This window comes from Pteropus vampyrus, unplaced genomic scaffold, assembly GCF_000151845.1.
Source record: "Pteropus vampyrus isolate Shadow unplaced genomic scaffold, Pvam_2.0 Scaffold154, whole genome shotgun sequence".
Lineage (NCBI taxonomy): Eukaryota > Metazoa > Chordata > Mammalia > Chiroptera > Pteropodidae > Pteropus > Pteropus vampyrus.
In genome coordinates, this window is record NW_011888935.1 from 1,926,109 (window position 1) to 1,943,985 (window position 17,877).

Sequence of the window (17,877 nt, forward strand, 5' to 3'; positions counted from 1 at the left end):
ATCGATCACCCCATGAAACGGTCGTCTGAAAGATGCTCGGTGCCTGCGTTTTCCCAGCCCTCTTGTCATGTGACAGTTGACATCACTGACATTGGTGCCTCTTAAACCATCCCCGCCCCCAACTCCGTTACATAAAAGGCCCTGGCTTTATCGGCCCCTCTGCTGGCCCAGCACACGCGGAGGAGCGCTGACTTTCCTCGTCTCAAACTGTGACTTCGGTGCTGGACCCAAGTCCAGTCCCCACCGTCCTCTGCTCCCTCCTCCCGAAGTTCTTTCATTCTCACGGGTTTGACGATGATCACACTTAACTTTTTAACTTCTGTTCCTTCTCACCGCCTGACCACTGGGCCTGTGCGCTTGAACTTACCACTGCCCATTTCGAATTCGAAACGAGAGGTGGCCACGGGGCTGCCGGAGAGGCAGACGTTTGCCTGGCTCTTCCGTTAAGGACAGGTGGCCGCGGGCAGGCCCGCCCCTCCCTTTTCTACACCGCTTCCCGCTGACATTTCTACACACGGTCCAAGTCCCGTATCTCAGAGGCATTTATTCCAAGCTACCTGCAAGTTTTCCTTATTTCAACGCGGCGCCTCTGTCACTTACATGGCAGTTGATCACTTAACACGTTGAGAACTGACTTTCGCCTGCCGCGTGTTCCTGCTGCCACTTCTTTAGGGCGGTCGCCACTTTGGAGGTGAGGTGACTTGGCCGAGCTCCGATTCTGTCACCACTGTGTGTGCGGGGTGACTTCGGGCAGGGCAGCTCGTTAACTTCCCCTGATGTAAGACATGATGCTGACCTACACCTGTCACAACCATCTGTGAGATGGTACTCCCGGACATTACGAACGTCCAGGAATACACCATGGCATCGTTATTATCATCGCTGCTCATTTTTATCACTCGCAGAAGTGACTGGACACAGAACAGGTGCAGTATACAGACCTGGGACCCTTTCAAGAGAGACGGGTGTGGTCTCGGTGCTGGAGACCTCCAGATACAGCTTTTCTCCTGGTGGCCTTCCTTTTAGGTCACCCTTGGCTACATGTATTTGATAAACACTTATGTAGTGCTTGCGCTGTCCGGTAGTGCCACGAGAACTTTACAGACGGGAACTCATTTAACCCTTCTCCCAGCCCGTGAGATCGGCACTCCGGCGTCTCCATTTCACAGGTGAGGAGACTGAGGCTTAGAGAGGCTAATGACTTACCGAAGGTCACATGACCGGGAAGAAGCAGACTCGGGGCTCGGCCCAACGCTGCCTTGCTCCGGGGCTCCAGAGCTTAACTAGTGTGCTTGGCTGCCTCTCCTGATGGCCTTCCCGACACCTATTATAATCCTCGCTGGCTGAAACGAGCTTGTAGAGCCCTGGGACCGAATCTCCTGAGGGCTGCCTGCGGCCTCCGCCGTTCAGGAGCCATCGGGGCCCCACGCAGATATGAATGCTGCGCAGGGGAGCAGGACAGGAAGCCGGCAGGGGCCTGGCCCAGGGGCCGTGGTCATAGGGACAGGGCCTGGCTGTCTGCTGCTGGGAGGTGGTGACAGACTTCCTGTGCAGAAGCTTGACGTGTTGTGACTGTGGTCTGTGCAACAGGGAAGGGTTTCGAAGGCAGAGCGCTGGGGCGGTGAAGAAGGTGTGGCAGATGTCGGGGCAGAAAGCTGAGGTCAAAGCAGCCCCCCAAGGACCAAGTGAGGGCCCCGTGCAGGACTGGCTGAGCGGGGGAGAAGCTCGGGAGGGGGGCCCCGTGTGGAGGTCCGGCCACACCCCAGATGTGGTAACAGGCAGAACCACTGACGTGCAGGGAAAAGAGAGACAAGCGGGTCGCAGGGGCATTCGGAAGGAACGAACCGACTGTGTGTGTGCGGAGCGGAGCAGAGCGGAGAGAGTTAAAAAAAATTTAAACCACTAACGTCCGGATGACCAGCAGAATTACGAGACGGGACCACAGATCGCAGAGAATGGGAAGAAATACTGGCTCCAGGGTTTTAGAAATCCTGGATGTGAGGTCTTGGAAAGGCAGCTGGAAACACGGGGCACGAGTCAGTTTGGGCTGGGAGTGACTTTGCAGCCCGGCTTCCACGGTCCCAGTGCGCATTCCCACCCCGCATGGTCCCAGGGCACGCGTGTCCCTGTCACTCTTAAAAGTGTCCCTGCCTGGGCTTTATGTGGTGGCGCTGGCTGTAATTCTCTCTACACAGGAACAACGTCCTCGGCACTTGCCATGGTCTCCTGCACACAGTAAATCTGCAGCCAGCAGTTTTTGAAAGAACAAACAGTAGATCTTCAGTAATATTTGTTGAATTATATCGAATGAATCTTACACAGAGAAGAGAAACTTCATAGGTGAAACTGACTGGCATTGTAGGAGTTACTCAGTTCCTTTGGACGACAGTGATTTATTAAAAGTCTATGACAAATACATACAGTGGATAGTGAATAAAACAATGCAATCGCTCCAGGAATTTTACACCCTTTTGCCCCTAAACGCAGTTGTTTTGGTGTCATTTTAAAGTAAAACGATGTCTTTACTCTCTTAGATCGAAAAAGACAAAAAGTCAATTTTGAATTCGTATCTATTATTAATGCTTTCAATGTGTTTTTGATTTATATATTAACTATTTTGGACACGATAATAGAAACTTATGAACTTTTTCTTTTTCTTGCTTTTCCACAATTTAAAACAATTCTCTAGTTTAATTCTTAATAACCTTTCTTTTTCTCATTACATAGATTATATATAGACATTCGATGCGGAAAATTTGCAAAATATAAAAAAAATAAAAATTAACTGAAATTCTACCTAGATATAGGTAATATTAACATTCCAATATTTCTCTTTTACATTTCATGTATAACCCTCCTCCCATACACATGGATATCACACGATATATATGTGTGTGTGTTTGTATCCACACATATATGTATATACTATTTAGTTCTTATTTAAAAAATAGGATGATGCCCACATACACTTTGAATCAGAGAACACAGACTTTGATGGGAAAAAGTAATTTCAATTTTGTGCTGTTTCCCATTAAATATTAAGAGTGTCACTGCTGCCCGGATCATAACTTAATTACGGTTATCACAGTCCACCCCACACTTTAACCGTGGTCTCAAGCTGACAGTTCAATGACTTTCTTTCAGCATAGTTTTGTGAGAGCCAATATTAAATAAAAACGACCTAAAAATGAGAAAAATTCCCTTTGTATTCCAGGAACTCCATTCATGATTCGAAGCGCGGGTTGTAGTATTTTATTTTTAGTTTTACTATGTGCCGCTGTAGATGTTACTAAATAAAAAAAAAATACATTTGATCTCAAAAACGGCTGTGCGCTGCCCGTCACCACGCAGGAAATGTGACCCGCACCGCCATATCTACACAAGCCCGTTTCCTCACAGCCTGAAAAAGCACTGACATGAAAAATCTGCTCGGCAATAAAAATGGAGCAGCAAACAGAAGAGACGAAAGCGAAATACTTTTAAATGTATTTATGTGCATCCAGAATTAGTCAGTTTGATTTATCTCGTTTGATACCGACTCTGTTGCCTGTAAAGATTAATGGTATTATGGTGCTCTTGACATGTTATTTTCCTAGTCCATTTCTCAGTAGGACGTTTCTTATTTTTCTCTGCTGCAAAGTACCCACAATCATAATTTTCACCTGCTGAGTTTACATTACTAATGATAATATTAAAACGTAGGGTCTTTTCGACCTGCATCGTGGTAAATTAGGTCATGAGAATAGATGGGATGCGCTCTCATAAATGAGAAAGAGAGGCATTTAATTATCATTAAAGTAAAATCGCATTTCACAAGGTTCGCCGGCCATACTGTGAGATCTTAGTAAACATTAAATATTCTCCCCCTTCCCGACACAGAAAAATTCAATTCTCTCTCCTCACTGCCTTCTTGCATGTGCCAGATGTGAGAACTATTCCAAGAACTAAGTCTTCTTGATCGCTGGTGCCTGGTGCCTGATGGATGCAAAAACTGAAGTCCTCCGAATAGAAAATAGTACGAATAATGGTAATGACGATAATACTAATAATTAGCTCTTACTGTGGTCTTGGTAGATGCCAGGTTCTGGTACTTCTGTCCCCACTTTACAGATGGAAAAAATGAGGCACTTATCTTTTATGTATTCTTCAAATAGATGTGATTTCTTACGAACCAGAGCCTGGCGACTACTAATTGTATATTTTTCCTCTTTAGGCTGAATAGCAAGCAATGAAGTTCAGCATTCAGACTAAGTATACTTTGACTGGAATTTACTGAGCCTCTGCCACTCTACATTCGTCAAATATTTTTTGAGCATCTATTATATGGCAGGCTCTATGCCAGACAACAAGATTCAAAACTGAATAAAGGTGGTTGCTCTCAAAGAAGCTAAGAATCTAGATGACGGATAAAGATGTAAAATATATTAAAGCACAGTGCGATCTAAGCTAAGACGAGGCTTGGCCTCGGGTGCTGTAAAAGCCTAGAGCAGCACCTAACAAGGACTAAGACGGATAGTGGGTGGCAGTTACTCAAAGTGAGGTCCACAGGCTGACAGCACAGGTGTTGACTGCAAGCTTATTATAAATGCAGCTCCTCAGGCCCAGCCCAGATCTGCCCAGTCTGAAACTAAAGCGGAGCCCAGCAATCTGTTTTACAAAGCTCTCCGTTTGATTCTCCTGCTTATTAAAGTTTGAGAAGTTACTATCTTTGAAAATGTAAGACTCACTGGCATACCACAATTAGGCAAGAAAACACATATCAAATTAAAATCTGCAAAATAGGAATGTAGGATGAGGTGATCCCTACTGCCTCGATTCTAACTTTCATCATCTACGGGATTTATGCACACATCTTAAAGGGGGCTGGAATGATGTGTGTTTATCTTCAAGCTCACAGGCGGATAATTTACAGAAGGCTGTGTTTGCATCCCACACCTAACCATGCCCATCAGATTCACAGAGCTGTCTGAAGCTGCCGGAAATTCTATGTCCATTCGATCATCAATCGATACGCATTTTAAATGTATTACAAATGTACCCATCTACACAGGCTCATCTCTGTGTTAGGTTCTGTAAGGCATACATACACATCACCTCCCTTCAGGCACTTAATTTGAGTAGAGGAGACAGGCCTATCGTGACCGGGTTGCTCAGAAGGTCTGCAATAATGATAAATACTGCGAGAATACGGAAGAGATGGGCATCAATTTGGGCCGATCTTAGGATAGGGCCCGAGAAATGGGAATCGAGCAGGGCTTAAAAACAGGTAAAATTTGCAATGCAGTCAAAAAGGATGACATGATAGATGGACGCAAGTGGAATTATCAATAAAAAAATCTAATTATTTGGAATTTTTAATGAATGGTGCAGTTAGCTGAATTTGACCTATTGACTGAGGCCATTTATTCCACATAACCAGGCCAACAGTTATTCCCAATACCAGGCCGATCGTGATTCTGAACCTACCAAGGGGACCAATTTGAATATTGTCCCATAAAGCGGCCAGGAACGGCAAAGAAGCTTACAGCTGTGAGACGCATGTGATGCTCGTGTTCGTGGGCACGGTGTGTGTGTTCTGCGTGGCGAGGGGGCAGGGAATTGCACCTGCCTGCTCTGGGGGCTTCGCACAGGTCGTACCTGTAGCCCTTGCTCACAGTTTCGAGCCATCGTTCTCAAAGTTGCATGGAAAGGAACCGCCTGTGCAAATTAGATTCTGAAAGTCTCGTAAACACAAGTGGCTAGGCACCCTGTAATCTCCTGGGGAGGCTGACAATGAAAACAATGGCGATGCCGAACATCACAGCCACGAGCTCCTCCACAAGGCCCGTGTTGGGAAGCTTGAGGTCTACAGAATTTTCTTGGAAAAAAAAAAAAAATCAAATGAACAGAAATATGAAAAAAAAAAAAAATCTTATGAAAAGCATTCCAGGGCTGGTGGGTCTTTTCAGGGTGACGTGCGGGGTTTTCGGAGAATGGCGAGAGACTGCTCGCAAGTTCCCAGGTGACCCTTCACACGTTTACAGGCTGCTGCCAAGAGACAGGGGGTGGCTGACGGGTGAGGACCTCCCTGGCCTGCACCTGCACACCCAGAGCTGAAGACCCAGGCAGACCCTGCGGTCTTTCTATAAAAGACATGACACGTGAAGGCCTCTTCCTTTGGGGCAAAAGCTTTCCTTCAACTTTTGCTCTTTCTGAATTAGGAGCGTATGGATGGGATTTACACTGAGGTATGGTTGGCTGAAGTTCTGAAATTTGGCGATATCCTACGTTAGATTTAAAGCCACAAGTATGAGGTTTGCAACCTTCTTGGAGGTTTGATTGCAATGCCCAGTTACAGGTGGCTACAGACAAACAGATGTCTGGTGCCTGGGTGAGTAGCTTGGCTGGGCGTCCCCCTGGGCACGCTTGGCAGGCCAGGAAGCAGAGAGGTGAAGCTGCAGGTGGCGGTGGGCAGTAGCCTCCCAGCTGGGGATGGCGCCCACCTGTCAGACCCTAGAGAGGGGAAGGAGGGAAGCCGTGTGTCTCCAGCAGAGCTGGGAAGTCTTCGGAGGCTGAGTGGTCAGAGCATGCTTCGCTTTGCTGTGGGTCCTTTGAACATATTCTCAAGCCCAAGCTTTCCCCCAGCAAGCCCTCTAATATTTTATCTGCAGATTAACAACTGAGTTTTTTGCTTCAAATTCGAGAACTTTATTTTTGGCTAAAGTTTTCACTAAGCGTGTATATTCATTCACGCAACCCAAAAACACACCTTCGATAAAGGCAGATTCCTCTACTGGTGTCGGCTGGGCATGTGGGGTGGTGAGAGCTTGTCTGCCAGGGTCGACCTAGGTAGGAGGTGGGCAGCAGCAGGTGATGACACTTATGACTCTGTGACAGTCCTTCCTGTCCCCACCCTTGTTTCCTGCTCCTCACCTTTCCACCTGCTCCTCTCGGGCATCTTCCTACACATTTCCTCTAAGAAACGCCACCGCCCAGTGAGCTACGTGGCCAATGCTGGATGAGGTCTGAGGGTGAGCGCCGAGGTGCACACAGGGAGTGGCGCCCTCTGCAGCGCTTCAGAACTCTCCCGGGAGAGGAGGGGGCGCCGGGCACAGAATCCTCGAGGAAGGCCGGGGTCACAAGACGGTGAGTTGGCCACGGCTGGTGCCTTCACGCCTCCCCCGCTCCTGGGCGCATGTGTGGGCAGCAGAATCCTGCCGTGTGGAAAGCAGCGGGGAGTGTCTACTATTTTAAATGACATCGAACGTCCAGGACGCTCTGCGGCCCCCGAGTCACTTGCAGAGCCGAGACGGCAGGAAGCTCACCTACTGGTGAATCTCTGTCCCTTGCTGTTTTTGGATGTTTAATCCTGGAGACACGTTAGGAGAATCTGAAGTTGCGTAAAGGGGGGGCCCTGCTCTCCTCTACTGTCTTCCAGAAGCACTAGAGAAAATTCCGCTTCTTCACACCTTTTGGGCTCCTGGCTTTTCTCACAAATGCTCCCCAACTTTTCTCCTGTTCGTTCTGGATCGGGGTACCCGGCAGCGCTCTGCTGTACCTCACGGGAGACGGCGGTACAGTGACTGAGCCCTTTAGGTTTATCGGACTTTAGAATGACCCTCCTCGCACTTAACTGGGGGCTTCGTGTTCATCTACACATCGCTCGTTGACGGTTTGGAACTTACAAGTATCTTCTTAGCCATATTAGAAATAAAAGCTTAATTTTCAGTTTGGGGATAGAACTCATTTCGTTCTTTTCACCGATCGCTCTGCTCAGTCTCATGCGTTCTCTCCGGAGGGTGGGTAAGCCTCGTCCGGGCGGCGCGTCCTAGGTCGTGAGCCTTGGTCTGGGATCCACTTGGAAAATAGGCTCGACCATACCTGGACCAGCAAGAAGACAGCCCTACAATGCACAGCGCAAAACCCCAAGTGACACGTCTCAGATTTTCGTTCTAAATTATTTATAAAGTACATACAACTTGGCTTTTTCTTTGGAATGCAAATATCTTGGGGGTTATTTTCCTCTTCTGCCGAGGAACTCAGAATCTTCTCTCTGTGCTGACACTGGACTATTATCGGCTGTTCATTTCATCACGTACTATGTAGTGGCTGAGCTTTTAAAAGAGTCAGTGGGGTCTTCCTCCATCTCTAAATCAAGTGGAAAAGCTTCTCCATTTAAAAAGTGGTAGATGAATTAAATGGTAGATGAATTAGCTCATACATTGTTAAAGAATATTCACTGCATACTATCTGTGACAGTAAAAACAAATAATATTTTAAAGACCCATAGCAGGGGCCGATTAGATAAACTGGAGCAGATCTGTGGCATGAAGTATTAGGCACCCGCTAAAAGTCATATTAAGAAAAACATTTACTAACACGGGGAAATGCTTGTGTGTTAAGAAAAAAATGGAGGCCGTGAAACTGTCCAATGTGACTGACCTGCTCTATGTTTGGTAAAAACGTACATACGTGCGCACAGACAATGATCAAGGAAATACGAAGAAATGGGAACTAATTTTTGAGCGGTGAGATTGCACATGGTTATTTTTTCTTTATATATTTGTGCATTTTCCAAATTTTTAACAAAAATTTTCACTTTTAAGATAAGAGCATTTATATATCTGTTAGACACATAAAAGTTACTGATCTTCCATTCTATTCTCAGAATTTTTTTTCTTTTTTAATTTTCTTTTTTTAACATTTATTGGGGTGACACTGGTTCATAAAATTGTATAGATATCAAGCATATGATTCTGTAATACGACATCTGTCTATCGCATTGTGTTCACCACCCAAAGTCAAATCTCCTTCTGTCATCCTATATTTGACCCGCTTTCCCTCCAGCACCCACTAAACTGTCGTCTGTGCCTCTGAGTTTTTGTTTGTCTGTCTCGTTCATTTACTGTTTTCAGTTTGATTTCCCACATGAGTGAAATCATACAGTTCTCAACTTTTTTCCATCTAACTTATTTCGCTTAGCATGATATTCTCAACCGGTCTTCCATTCTCAATAACTGCTTTTGCTTCGACATCAGGTAGGATTATGATGAACCTTTTTGGGGACGTACAATCTCCCAAATGGGAAACGTTTGGCTTCAGAACTTGGTTTTCGCTATGCGGGTCTCCATGCCCACGCCGGGCCGTTTTGCAGAGAGCTGGAACTCACGTATTCGTTGCCCGTTTTTCTTCCGCCTGGCCTGGGGGCAGGAGGTGTTCCCACTCCGCTACACAGCCTGTCAGCTTTATGGAACATGCGCTAATCCTGTTACATGCTCCAAACCCACTAATGGCCAGGCAGGTCCTACCGACTCCCATCCCGACACAAAGGACAAACTGTAGCCCCGAGCGCCAGCTGCGGAAACGCACTGTCGGTTGGCAGGGGGGCGCTTGGCGAGGCGACTTGTCTTCAGTGTTTACTGGAAGCGGAGGCACTGACCGTGACGCTGGCTTCTGCCTTGTTTTGACAGCGGTCCCCTCTCTAATCTCTCTTTGGAGCTGTGCACGCGCTGGAAAGTGGGTGTGCTAACAGGGCCTCCTCCAGCATCGGTCCTTTGCGAGGGTGCTGGGTTGAGAGGTGAGTGGGTTTTTTTTTTTTTTTTCCCAAATAGAATTATGGATTTCCCAGTAGGAAACACAGTAAGCCGCTGGAAGGAGGCAGCTCGTGGGGCAGGAGGGTACAGAGAGTGGAGTCGGGGTGGAGGTGAGCAAGGACGCAGTGGCGGGCGACAAGCAATCGCTTACAGGAGCTGTCACTTGAGGAAAAGGCCACGTCCGAGGTGTGAGCATGTAACATGCGGCCAGGGTCGCACGTTGCAGGGTGAAGGAACTATCAGTCCACACGGCAAGTCCGCCTTATCGACTGCAGCATCTACAGAGCAAGGGGCGCCTCGGGCATCCACAGAGGAGTCCACCTCCCTGGGGGAAGACAAAGTGACTGCGGACTTTCTGGCTGAGCTTGCCAGGGGTCTGACACCCCGCGCACCGACACATGGCACCCCACGCCCACCACACTCTCCCGTCCTGGAGCCAATCCTTCCAGCAAAGGGCCCGAGGAGGTACACGCTCCAGAGAGCTTTTGGATATATGCGAATAAGTTGTCCCAAGCCAGCGAGTCCCACTGTGACACTGACCTGCCGGCCGGAGAGTGAGCTCTGCGGAGTGGAAAGCGGCCTCGTTTTGGTAAAGGGCGGTGAGTCGGCTCAGCCTGGGCGGGCACCACGCACACGCCACCCACCGATGGGCCCCCCAAGCACCTCACCAGCCTGGCTGTGGAAGTCTGGAGCAGCAATGACACCTACCGGTCACATCCGCTCTGTAAGCGATGCTCACATTAACCCTATGAGGTATGCGCAGTTTCCAACTTCCTTTTGGAAGTGACCAAAAAAAGGGTGGTCCGGGGGTTCAAGGTCGCCTGGGCAGTGAGTGGCAGAGCCGGGATCGAAGCCGGGCCACGTGGCACCCAGATCCGTCCTGAAACCCTACACTCTGCTCTCTCCTTCGATGAGTTCTTGCTGGCTGAGTAAACACGGGGCGCCAGGCTGTGCTGGGGCATGAACAGGGCTTCGTACAGGCCAAGGGCAGCGGGAGACGGTGAGAAAGGTACTCAGGGCCACGAGAACTGTGGCAGTGATGGCGTCTCACAGTCCTGCTTCTGCGAGGCTCATGCTCGCTGGGTCGGGGGCTCCTGTCCCCCCCGACAGAGCCTGTGGGATGGGGCGTGGGAGGCGCAGACCCTTACAGTGGTCTTTACTGTCTTGCCCGCTCCTCTTCCGGTTCAAGACCAGGGGCCCCAACAGCAAGAGGCAAGTTGTAATGGAAGGAAAGTATCGAGCCTGCCTGGTCTTTGTCCTTTGAGACATGGAAATGAGACATGGTCCCAGTTCCCATTTTTCTTCCTCGTCTCCTCTAATGCATCGGTGTGTACACTCGCCCCTCATCCTTACCTGCCCACAGGATGAAGAGCCACATCCAAACCTGGGCAAAGCACTCGGTACCCGCAGGGGCCCGGCATCCACATCATTAAAATACACGGCCACCAGTTGCTTTCTGCCACGCTGGACTCAACCAGAAGAACAGCTTCACGGAGCGTTTGTTCCGCTCACCCCTAACGGCTCTACTGACAGATTCAAACACGACTCTGAGGATTTCCCTTCTTACGGAGACAATGCGAGAAACTGAAGCCTTTTCTCTTGTGTGTTTCATCGTGGGGCGGAAAGGGGGCTTCGCTTGACAGTGGCGACCCTCAGCATCAGCGTCTAAACCTCCTTACAGATTGCGAATGATTCCTCTGACCCCCGAGCGCCAGCCTGAACTGTGCTCTGTACGCAGAGGGGCGGCAGCAGCCTCCCTACCGCAGAAACCGGGAAGGGGGCAGAGAAAGTCAAGGTGCTCTTTCAGACCACACCGTGCTCTACGTCGGAGGCTCACGCTGCCGCCTTGATGTGCCTCCTCCTTCCTACTTTTCTCATGTCCTCTCCTTTCTCCTTCACCTTCTCCCCAAACATGTGGTGTAGTGAGGACCACAGGTGAGGACACCTCTGGGAGGAAGGTCGCCGAAAAGGTGCTACGTGAATGCAGATGGTCTTTCTGTAGTTGAAGATTTTGCTGTCTGTTATGCATGATGACCCGGGACCAGGCTACTTGTTCAGCACTCCGAGAAACTGGGAGACTGCTCAGAGGTGGAGATCGAAAATAAACGACAGCTTTGCTTTTTCAGAAAGAAAATTGGATCTGGAATAACTGAAATCTCTAAAGGAACTGTGACAAAGGCTAGTTTTACACTTGGGTTTAAAGTTTCGATTTTAAAGTTTGGGCTGCTCCCCTGTCATTAATATATCCAGTTCCAAATACAGAAATCAGTAAGGGGCAGGGAAAGGCAAAGGGGGTCAAATATATGGCGATGGAAGGAAATTTGACTCTGGGTGGGGAACACACAATGCAATATACTTATGATGTATTATTGAATTGTACACTTGAAACCTATATAATTTTATTAACCAATGCCACCCCAATAAATTTAGTTTTTGAAAATGCTCAAAGTAAAATAAAATAAAGTAAAATAAAATAAAATCAGTAAGGACAGACCTCTTGCAGAGCAAGGCCTTCGCACTTGATCTCCGTTTCTGGCTCTAATGGTTCGAAATGAGCCTTCGGAAAACTTTTCTCATGAGTATGAGCTCTTGGAAGATCTTGTGACATGGGGACAAAGGTGGGTTTCACAAGGGTGCCTCTGTTTGGGGCCTCAAGAATACCAAACAAAGTGTTGGCCAGATATTGTTATTTCTCAATAAAATGTAAAAACGATAGAAAAATAATAGTGACCGGCCCAATCTAGATGTGGCTAGTATCCCATGAGCCTGATGACTCTGGAGACTGGGGAGGAAGAGCCATGAGTAAACTGGAAACCGTGACATGTCTTTCCGTGTCTCCCTCCGGGACAGCTAACGGACACCGTGGGCTTGCACCTGCCACAATCACATTCTGGGTGCCGAGTGTTTCTGTAAGTCCGAAGCTCCCTGCCCAGACTTCACGACTCGGCCATCAGCACACAGAATCACGCAGAAACAAACATGAGAGATGCGCACCAAGGTTCATGGGCGTGTTCACTACAGCCTTATTTATAATAGCTGAAAAACGGGAAGTTAAAAGCCTAACACACAGATTAGATGGGTAGTTCAATTATGTCATATCTATACTATACAGCCATTAAGAATCATGTCTTCGAGGAACATCTAGTGACAAGAAAAATACGATATGAAGAAAAATCAAGGTACAAAACCGAAGGCAATATGACAATATTTACGTATCCATTTATGTATATTATTCCCCCCTCTGATCATATACATGCGCATGGCGGGAACAAACTAAATTAAAACATCAATAGTGCTTATCTCCGAGTAATGAGATACTAAGTTATTTTTCTTTACTTCTAGATTCTTTTCTGAATTTTCTAGCTTTTCACTTATGCTTTTTGTTTTTGGAATAGTTTTTAAAAAGCAATTGTCAACTTTCACACGAATACCCAGCTATGTTGGCCCCAGTCTACAGTATAATTATTAGTAGTAAATGATAATAAGGTAAATCCTTGTCCCTACATGCGAATAACTACACACACACACACACACACACACACACACACACACACACACACACACACAAAAGCTGTATGTCTCAGTCAATAACAACCTCTGGGCCAGAGCCTTTAATCCTTGTGATCTGCATTAAAATTCATCCTGTCAAAATAATATCTACTCTATTAAATTTTACTGATATTGATGCAGGAAGAGAGAAAGAGGGAACTGATACTTGTTGAGAACATACTTTGGGCTTAGCGCATTTAAGGATGAGGAAGATGATGTTCGAGAAAGGTCAAACGACGTGACCTTTGGTCACATGGCTATTCAGGGATGAAAATAAATTCAAACCTTCTCTGTCTGGTTTGAAAGCCTCATCTCCTTCGACGCCCACGGGGCTGGCAGAAACTTCAGATGACACCCAGACTTCATGTCAGACATTTAAAAATATCTTCACAAAATATTTTGCTAGCACTTCCAACGTATGGCCAAAATAAATGATTTTTGTTTCTTTTCTTTCATGGAACTCTAGTGGGGGGTGCCAGGGAAACTGCCCCAAGAAGATAAGATCACACACAAGAGAGAGGACAGCAAGTGAATAATTCTCTCCTGGAAAGCACCTGAAAAAACAGGCATTGACTGTAAAATCTAGCTCTCTGTCCAGCGAGAGAGGAGGCCACTGGCGGTGACTGGCAAGTGCCACTGGGCTCTACCTTCCACACAAACGTCACCCACCCTTGGTCGAGGTGCTGCACTTCCCTCTACATATTGCAAACCCTGCCTCTCAACGGTCATTTCTTTAGGCTGATCATGAAGCCCACCTTCCGGATTCTAAAGAGGTATTTTTAAAATCGAAAAGTTTTCCCCTAGAAAGGACGAAAGATCTCGAAGATGGTCTTTCACTTTTCCCATTTAATAATAAATGCCTTTTGACATTCCTCAAAACAGAGCCGAGGGGCTAGGTGTTGTGTCGGGCCTATCTTCACATGTAGCATCTAATTTAATTCAATCAGCGGAACAGTTTGTAACGGTAACAACGCCCTGCTCAAGTAGACCCTCACAGTCCCAAAGTGCTTCCATATTCCACATCTCATTTGCTTCTCACAGTAAGGAAAAACAGGAAATATCAGCCCCATTTACGCACCAGGAAATCGAGCCACACTGCCACTTTGCCTGGCTTACTGGACAGAGCGCAGCTTTGTTGGAAGACAATGGGGGGGTGGGGCGGGCGACTCTTAGGGGCACGCATACGAAAGGCTTGGCAGCAGCCTGTCTGGAAGGCAGGGTCCTAAAGAAGCGTTTTAGGCAGGATCCTTTATGAGGAGCATGATAAAACACTGGAGCGCAAAGACAAAGCCCGCTTAGGTCACAATGTCTCCTATGGAGACTTCCGAATGAATAGCTTCTTCTCTAGCTTTCTACTTTCTCAATCCTATCCAGTCTTCAAGGCCAAACCCAAATGCCCCAGACCCAGGAAGCCATTCCTGATGACCCAGCACAGAGAGGCCTCAATGATAACACCTTATGGGTTTCACGTCTTCGGCTTGTTACAGCTTCACCATACATTTTTGAGGTCGGCTTTGTTGTTATTTTGTAAATGAGAGGAAGGGGGCTCAGAGGGGCTAAGTAACAGATGACATCACACCTCAGTGGCCTCGCCTCCCTGTGCACTTACCGTGTCTTCCATGTCGCCCACGTGTCCCATAACCCCTCAACTCGGTTACCAGTTCCCGAAGGCAGACAGTAAGCCATACGGTTCTCTGTAAACCAGCCTCCTCGCCGGTACTCAGCAGAGCACGTGTACACAGTAGGTTCTCAATAAGCATTATGCGTTAAATATCTGTTTGGTAGTAGGAACGGTAATTAATGAGAGGGAATTTCTGGTACCCCGAATGTCGGGCTCTCTGCTGTATATAATTAAAACAAGAGTGAACATGAAATGTATAATTTCTCCGAGCTCTAGTTTAATCAGGCATTTATTGCCATGTCTGATTCTGTGTTATGTGGAAAGAACCGCTTAGTAAGCATTTTCTGGAATGAGGATAATCAAATACATACAGCTACCAGAGAGCTTCTTAAAAAGGCAGAAACGAACCCATCAGACACAGAGAGAGACGGCGATCTACAAGGTATAATATTCCACCTGAGACTAGAGAACTTCCGAGGCCAAGAGAGGACTTGACGATTTGGGGCAATTCGAGGAACACCGAGAGAGGAAGTCGGGGTACCAGCTGGGGCCCTGAACCATTATACTCTGTATCAAGAAGACGGACGCATCCTGCTGTAGCTCTGGAGCCAGAACAGGAGACAGGCGAACCAAATGCAGACACATGCGGCATCCAGCGGGTTACCCTTTTGGGTCTCATTCCGTCTGGCCTCCCACCACATTAGCGTTTAGCTTTGAAACTATCAAGGGCTCAAACAAATTGATTGAAATTAGAATTCTGATGGTAGAGGTTAGCTCAAGTTCTTCTAAGTTGATATTTGGTGAGCTGAACTAACGACGGCAGCGCCTCGCTACCATATTTTGCTGCCAAACCGTACCTGATAATCTTAATAAGGTATCGAGAGGCAGGGCTTCTGGGTAAAAAATACAGTGCCACCTTCCCGTGGGCATTTCACCAATATCAAGCGAGAAGAGCAAACCCCATGTCTGAGGTACTCACGTTTGTGTCCTCATGGCTGTGGCCATTGGTCTCGGCCAGTTCCTTGGTACCTTTTAACTGCAAATTTTAAGAAACAAAACAAAATGAAAAACCCCAAATGAATAAGCAAGCACATCTGTTCAGTGTCTATCATCCTGTTAACTCTGATTCATCTGAGGTTGCACTTTATAAAACTTCCAATGAGAAAAAAAAGACGGAGCACATAATTCTAATGAGTCTTACTGAAACTAGTTTGAGACTAATATTTTATGAAACTTGATAGCTGGCCAAAAATAAATGGGTCTTAGTCATTATTTTTTAAATAATAAGATTAATAAAGCGATTCCATAGGCATAAAATGTACCAAAAAACGGGTTCTTAAGAATAAAAAATGATTTCATTTCCTAGCTGTGTCACTATTAATTCAAAGCCTGCAGTGCTTGCAAGCTGCCCCAGCTAAATGACATTACGCTAACGATTATTCGTGAATGATGTATTTCCGGCCGTTTTAACATGCCGCAGTGCACGTCCTTCCTGAGAACATGCTGGAATGACTGACGTGGTGTCTGAAAAGGAGAACTGGGGAGACACCTCCTTGGTCGCTGAGGCATTAGATGGGAAGCTGTTTCTCGAGTGAAATTTTTAACAGTGAACATTTGAAAACACCACTTTCTCTCTCTCTCTCTCTCTCTCTCTCAGAAGGCTCGGGGGTAATCAGCAGCCAGGAGATTTCTAGAAACCTTTAATTGGCATTTTATCCGAGCCTGACTCAGAGCGGACATAGAGGCAGAGAGCAAGGGCAAAGGGCAAGCAGAGCTTGCCGCTGTGCCAGAATGACTTCCTGGCTTATTACGCTTCAGAAGCAGCATCTTCTGTATTGTTTGTTTGTTTGTTTGTTTGTTTTTTTCCCTTATGCCTAAAATAAAGTATTCATGGTGGGAAATCAATGCCTAGAGTTTGAAAGAACATAAATGCACGTATATGATCGGCGTGTTCGATCTCAGCGTTGGGTCTTTCTGGCTATTTGTACACATTAAAATGAAAGCTTCATTGTATTTTTTAGAGCGATCTCAAACTCTCAGCTAGGAAGCCACATGCTCTCCATGCCAGGAGAAGGGCTTTGCCAGAGGGACGGTGACATGAAGACGTTCAATGTGGGGCGAGTGATGATCGGCCACTGAGGCCGATGACGGCTCACCCCACGTCACTCCCGCTTACCAAAATGACTCCGCACGCTGGCCCTCAGAGCCATGTCGCTGGCAGGGATGAGGGAGCAGGCAGTGCATGAGGTGCGTAGGAAGGAAAAGGCACCACGGGGACAGGAACGCCTTCCGTTGTCAGTGCGCACAAAAGGACTTAAAGAAATTGACCCCTCTGCGTGCTCCTATCGTAAGGTTTTCTGACTGCAGGTGTGCCTCGGCTTCTTCCTCTGCATCACCCTCTCTGCTCATTGCGCCCGAGGTCCTGTGACTCGGGCGTCCGTGCGTGAGAGTGGGTCAGCTCAGGTTTCTCAGTGGAAGTGTGGCACCGTGGTGTCAAAGCTTGCTCCATCTCTCTGCAGTTAGGGGCACAAACACGCCCGTTGTCGTCTCTCTCCCTTTTAAATAAACTCCATTTCCTACTCCTTGCTCTCTTTAACTTTGCCCTGTCTTCGTCTGCTACCCATTTGCTCTCATGTCTCCCTGTCCACTGGTATTGTCGCTCCCCTGCTCTCTTTGGCTGGAACTGACACTGGTCACTCCTCTGTCCTGCAGGTGCCCCATTTCCGTAACCGAAGTGGCAGGCCGGCCGCCGCTCTGCCCCTTACTGGCCTGCTCCCTGTTCTCCCCTGGCGGCTCCTCTCTCCCAGAGGGTGTCATCGTGTCTGATGACACCTGGCTTTGTGACCAAGGTCCAGGTGTTGGAAGCGATCATCTTTGCAAAGGAGATGAAAGGCGGGAGCCAGTGGGGCCTGAGAGGACCTGGAGGCGCTGCATCTTAGCAAAGGGAGAATGAGGGACTGAGCCCCACCTGGAGCGGGGGCCGCCGGGGTGAGCATCCACCCCACCAGGGTGAGCATCCGCCCCACCAGGGTGAGCGTCCGCCCCACCAGCGTGAGCATCTGCCTCCCGGCTCAGCCTTCCTTTCCAGGATTCCCACCAAGAGACAGGCATGTTGAAGAGCAAAATCCCGAGTCT

The 17,877-nt window shown here is 47.7% G+C and overlaps 1 protein-coding gene across 4 annotated transcripts in view; it reads right to left on the reverse strand.

Moving 5' to 3' along the window:
• ENOX1 (ecto-NOX disulfide-thiol exchanger 1) overlaps positions 1-17,877 on the reverse strand; it is a 402,429-nt gene that overhangs the window by 28,262 nt on the left and 356,290 nt on the right. For all 4 annotated transcript variants that reach the window (XM_023536375.1, XM_023536373.1, XM_023536376.1 and 1 more), the window contains one exon: positions 15,722-15,778. In XM_023536375.1, the coding sequence (XP_023392143.1) occupies positions 15,722-15,778 (57 nt within the window). The remainder of the gene's footprint in view (positions 1-15,721; positions 15,779-17,877) is intronic.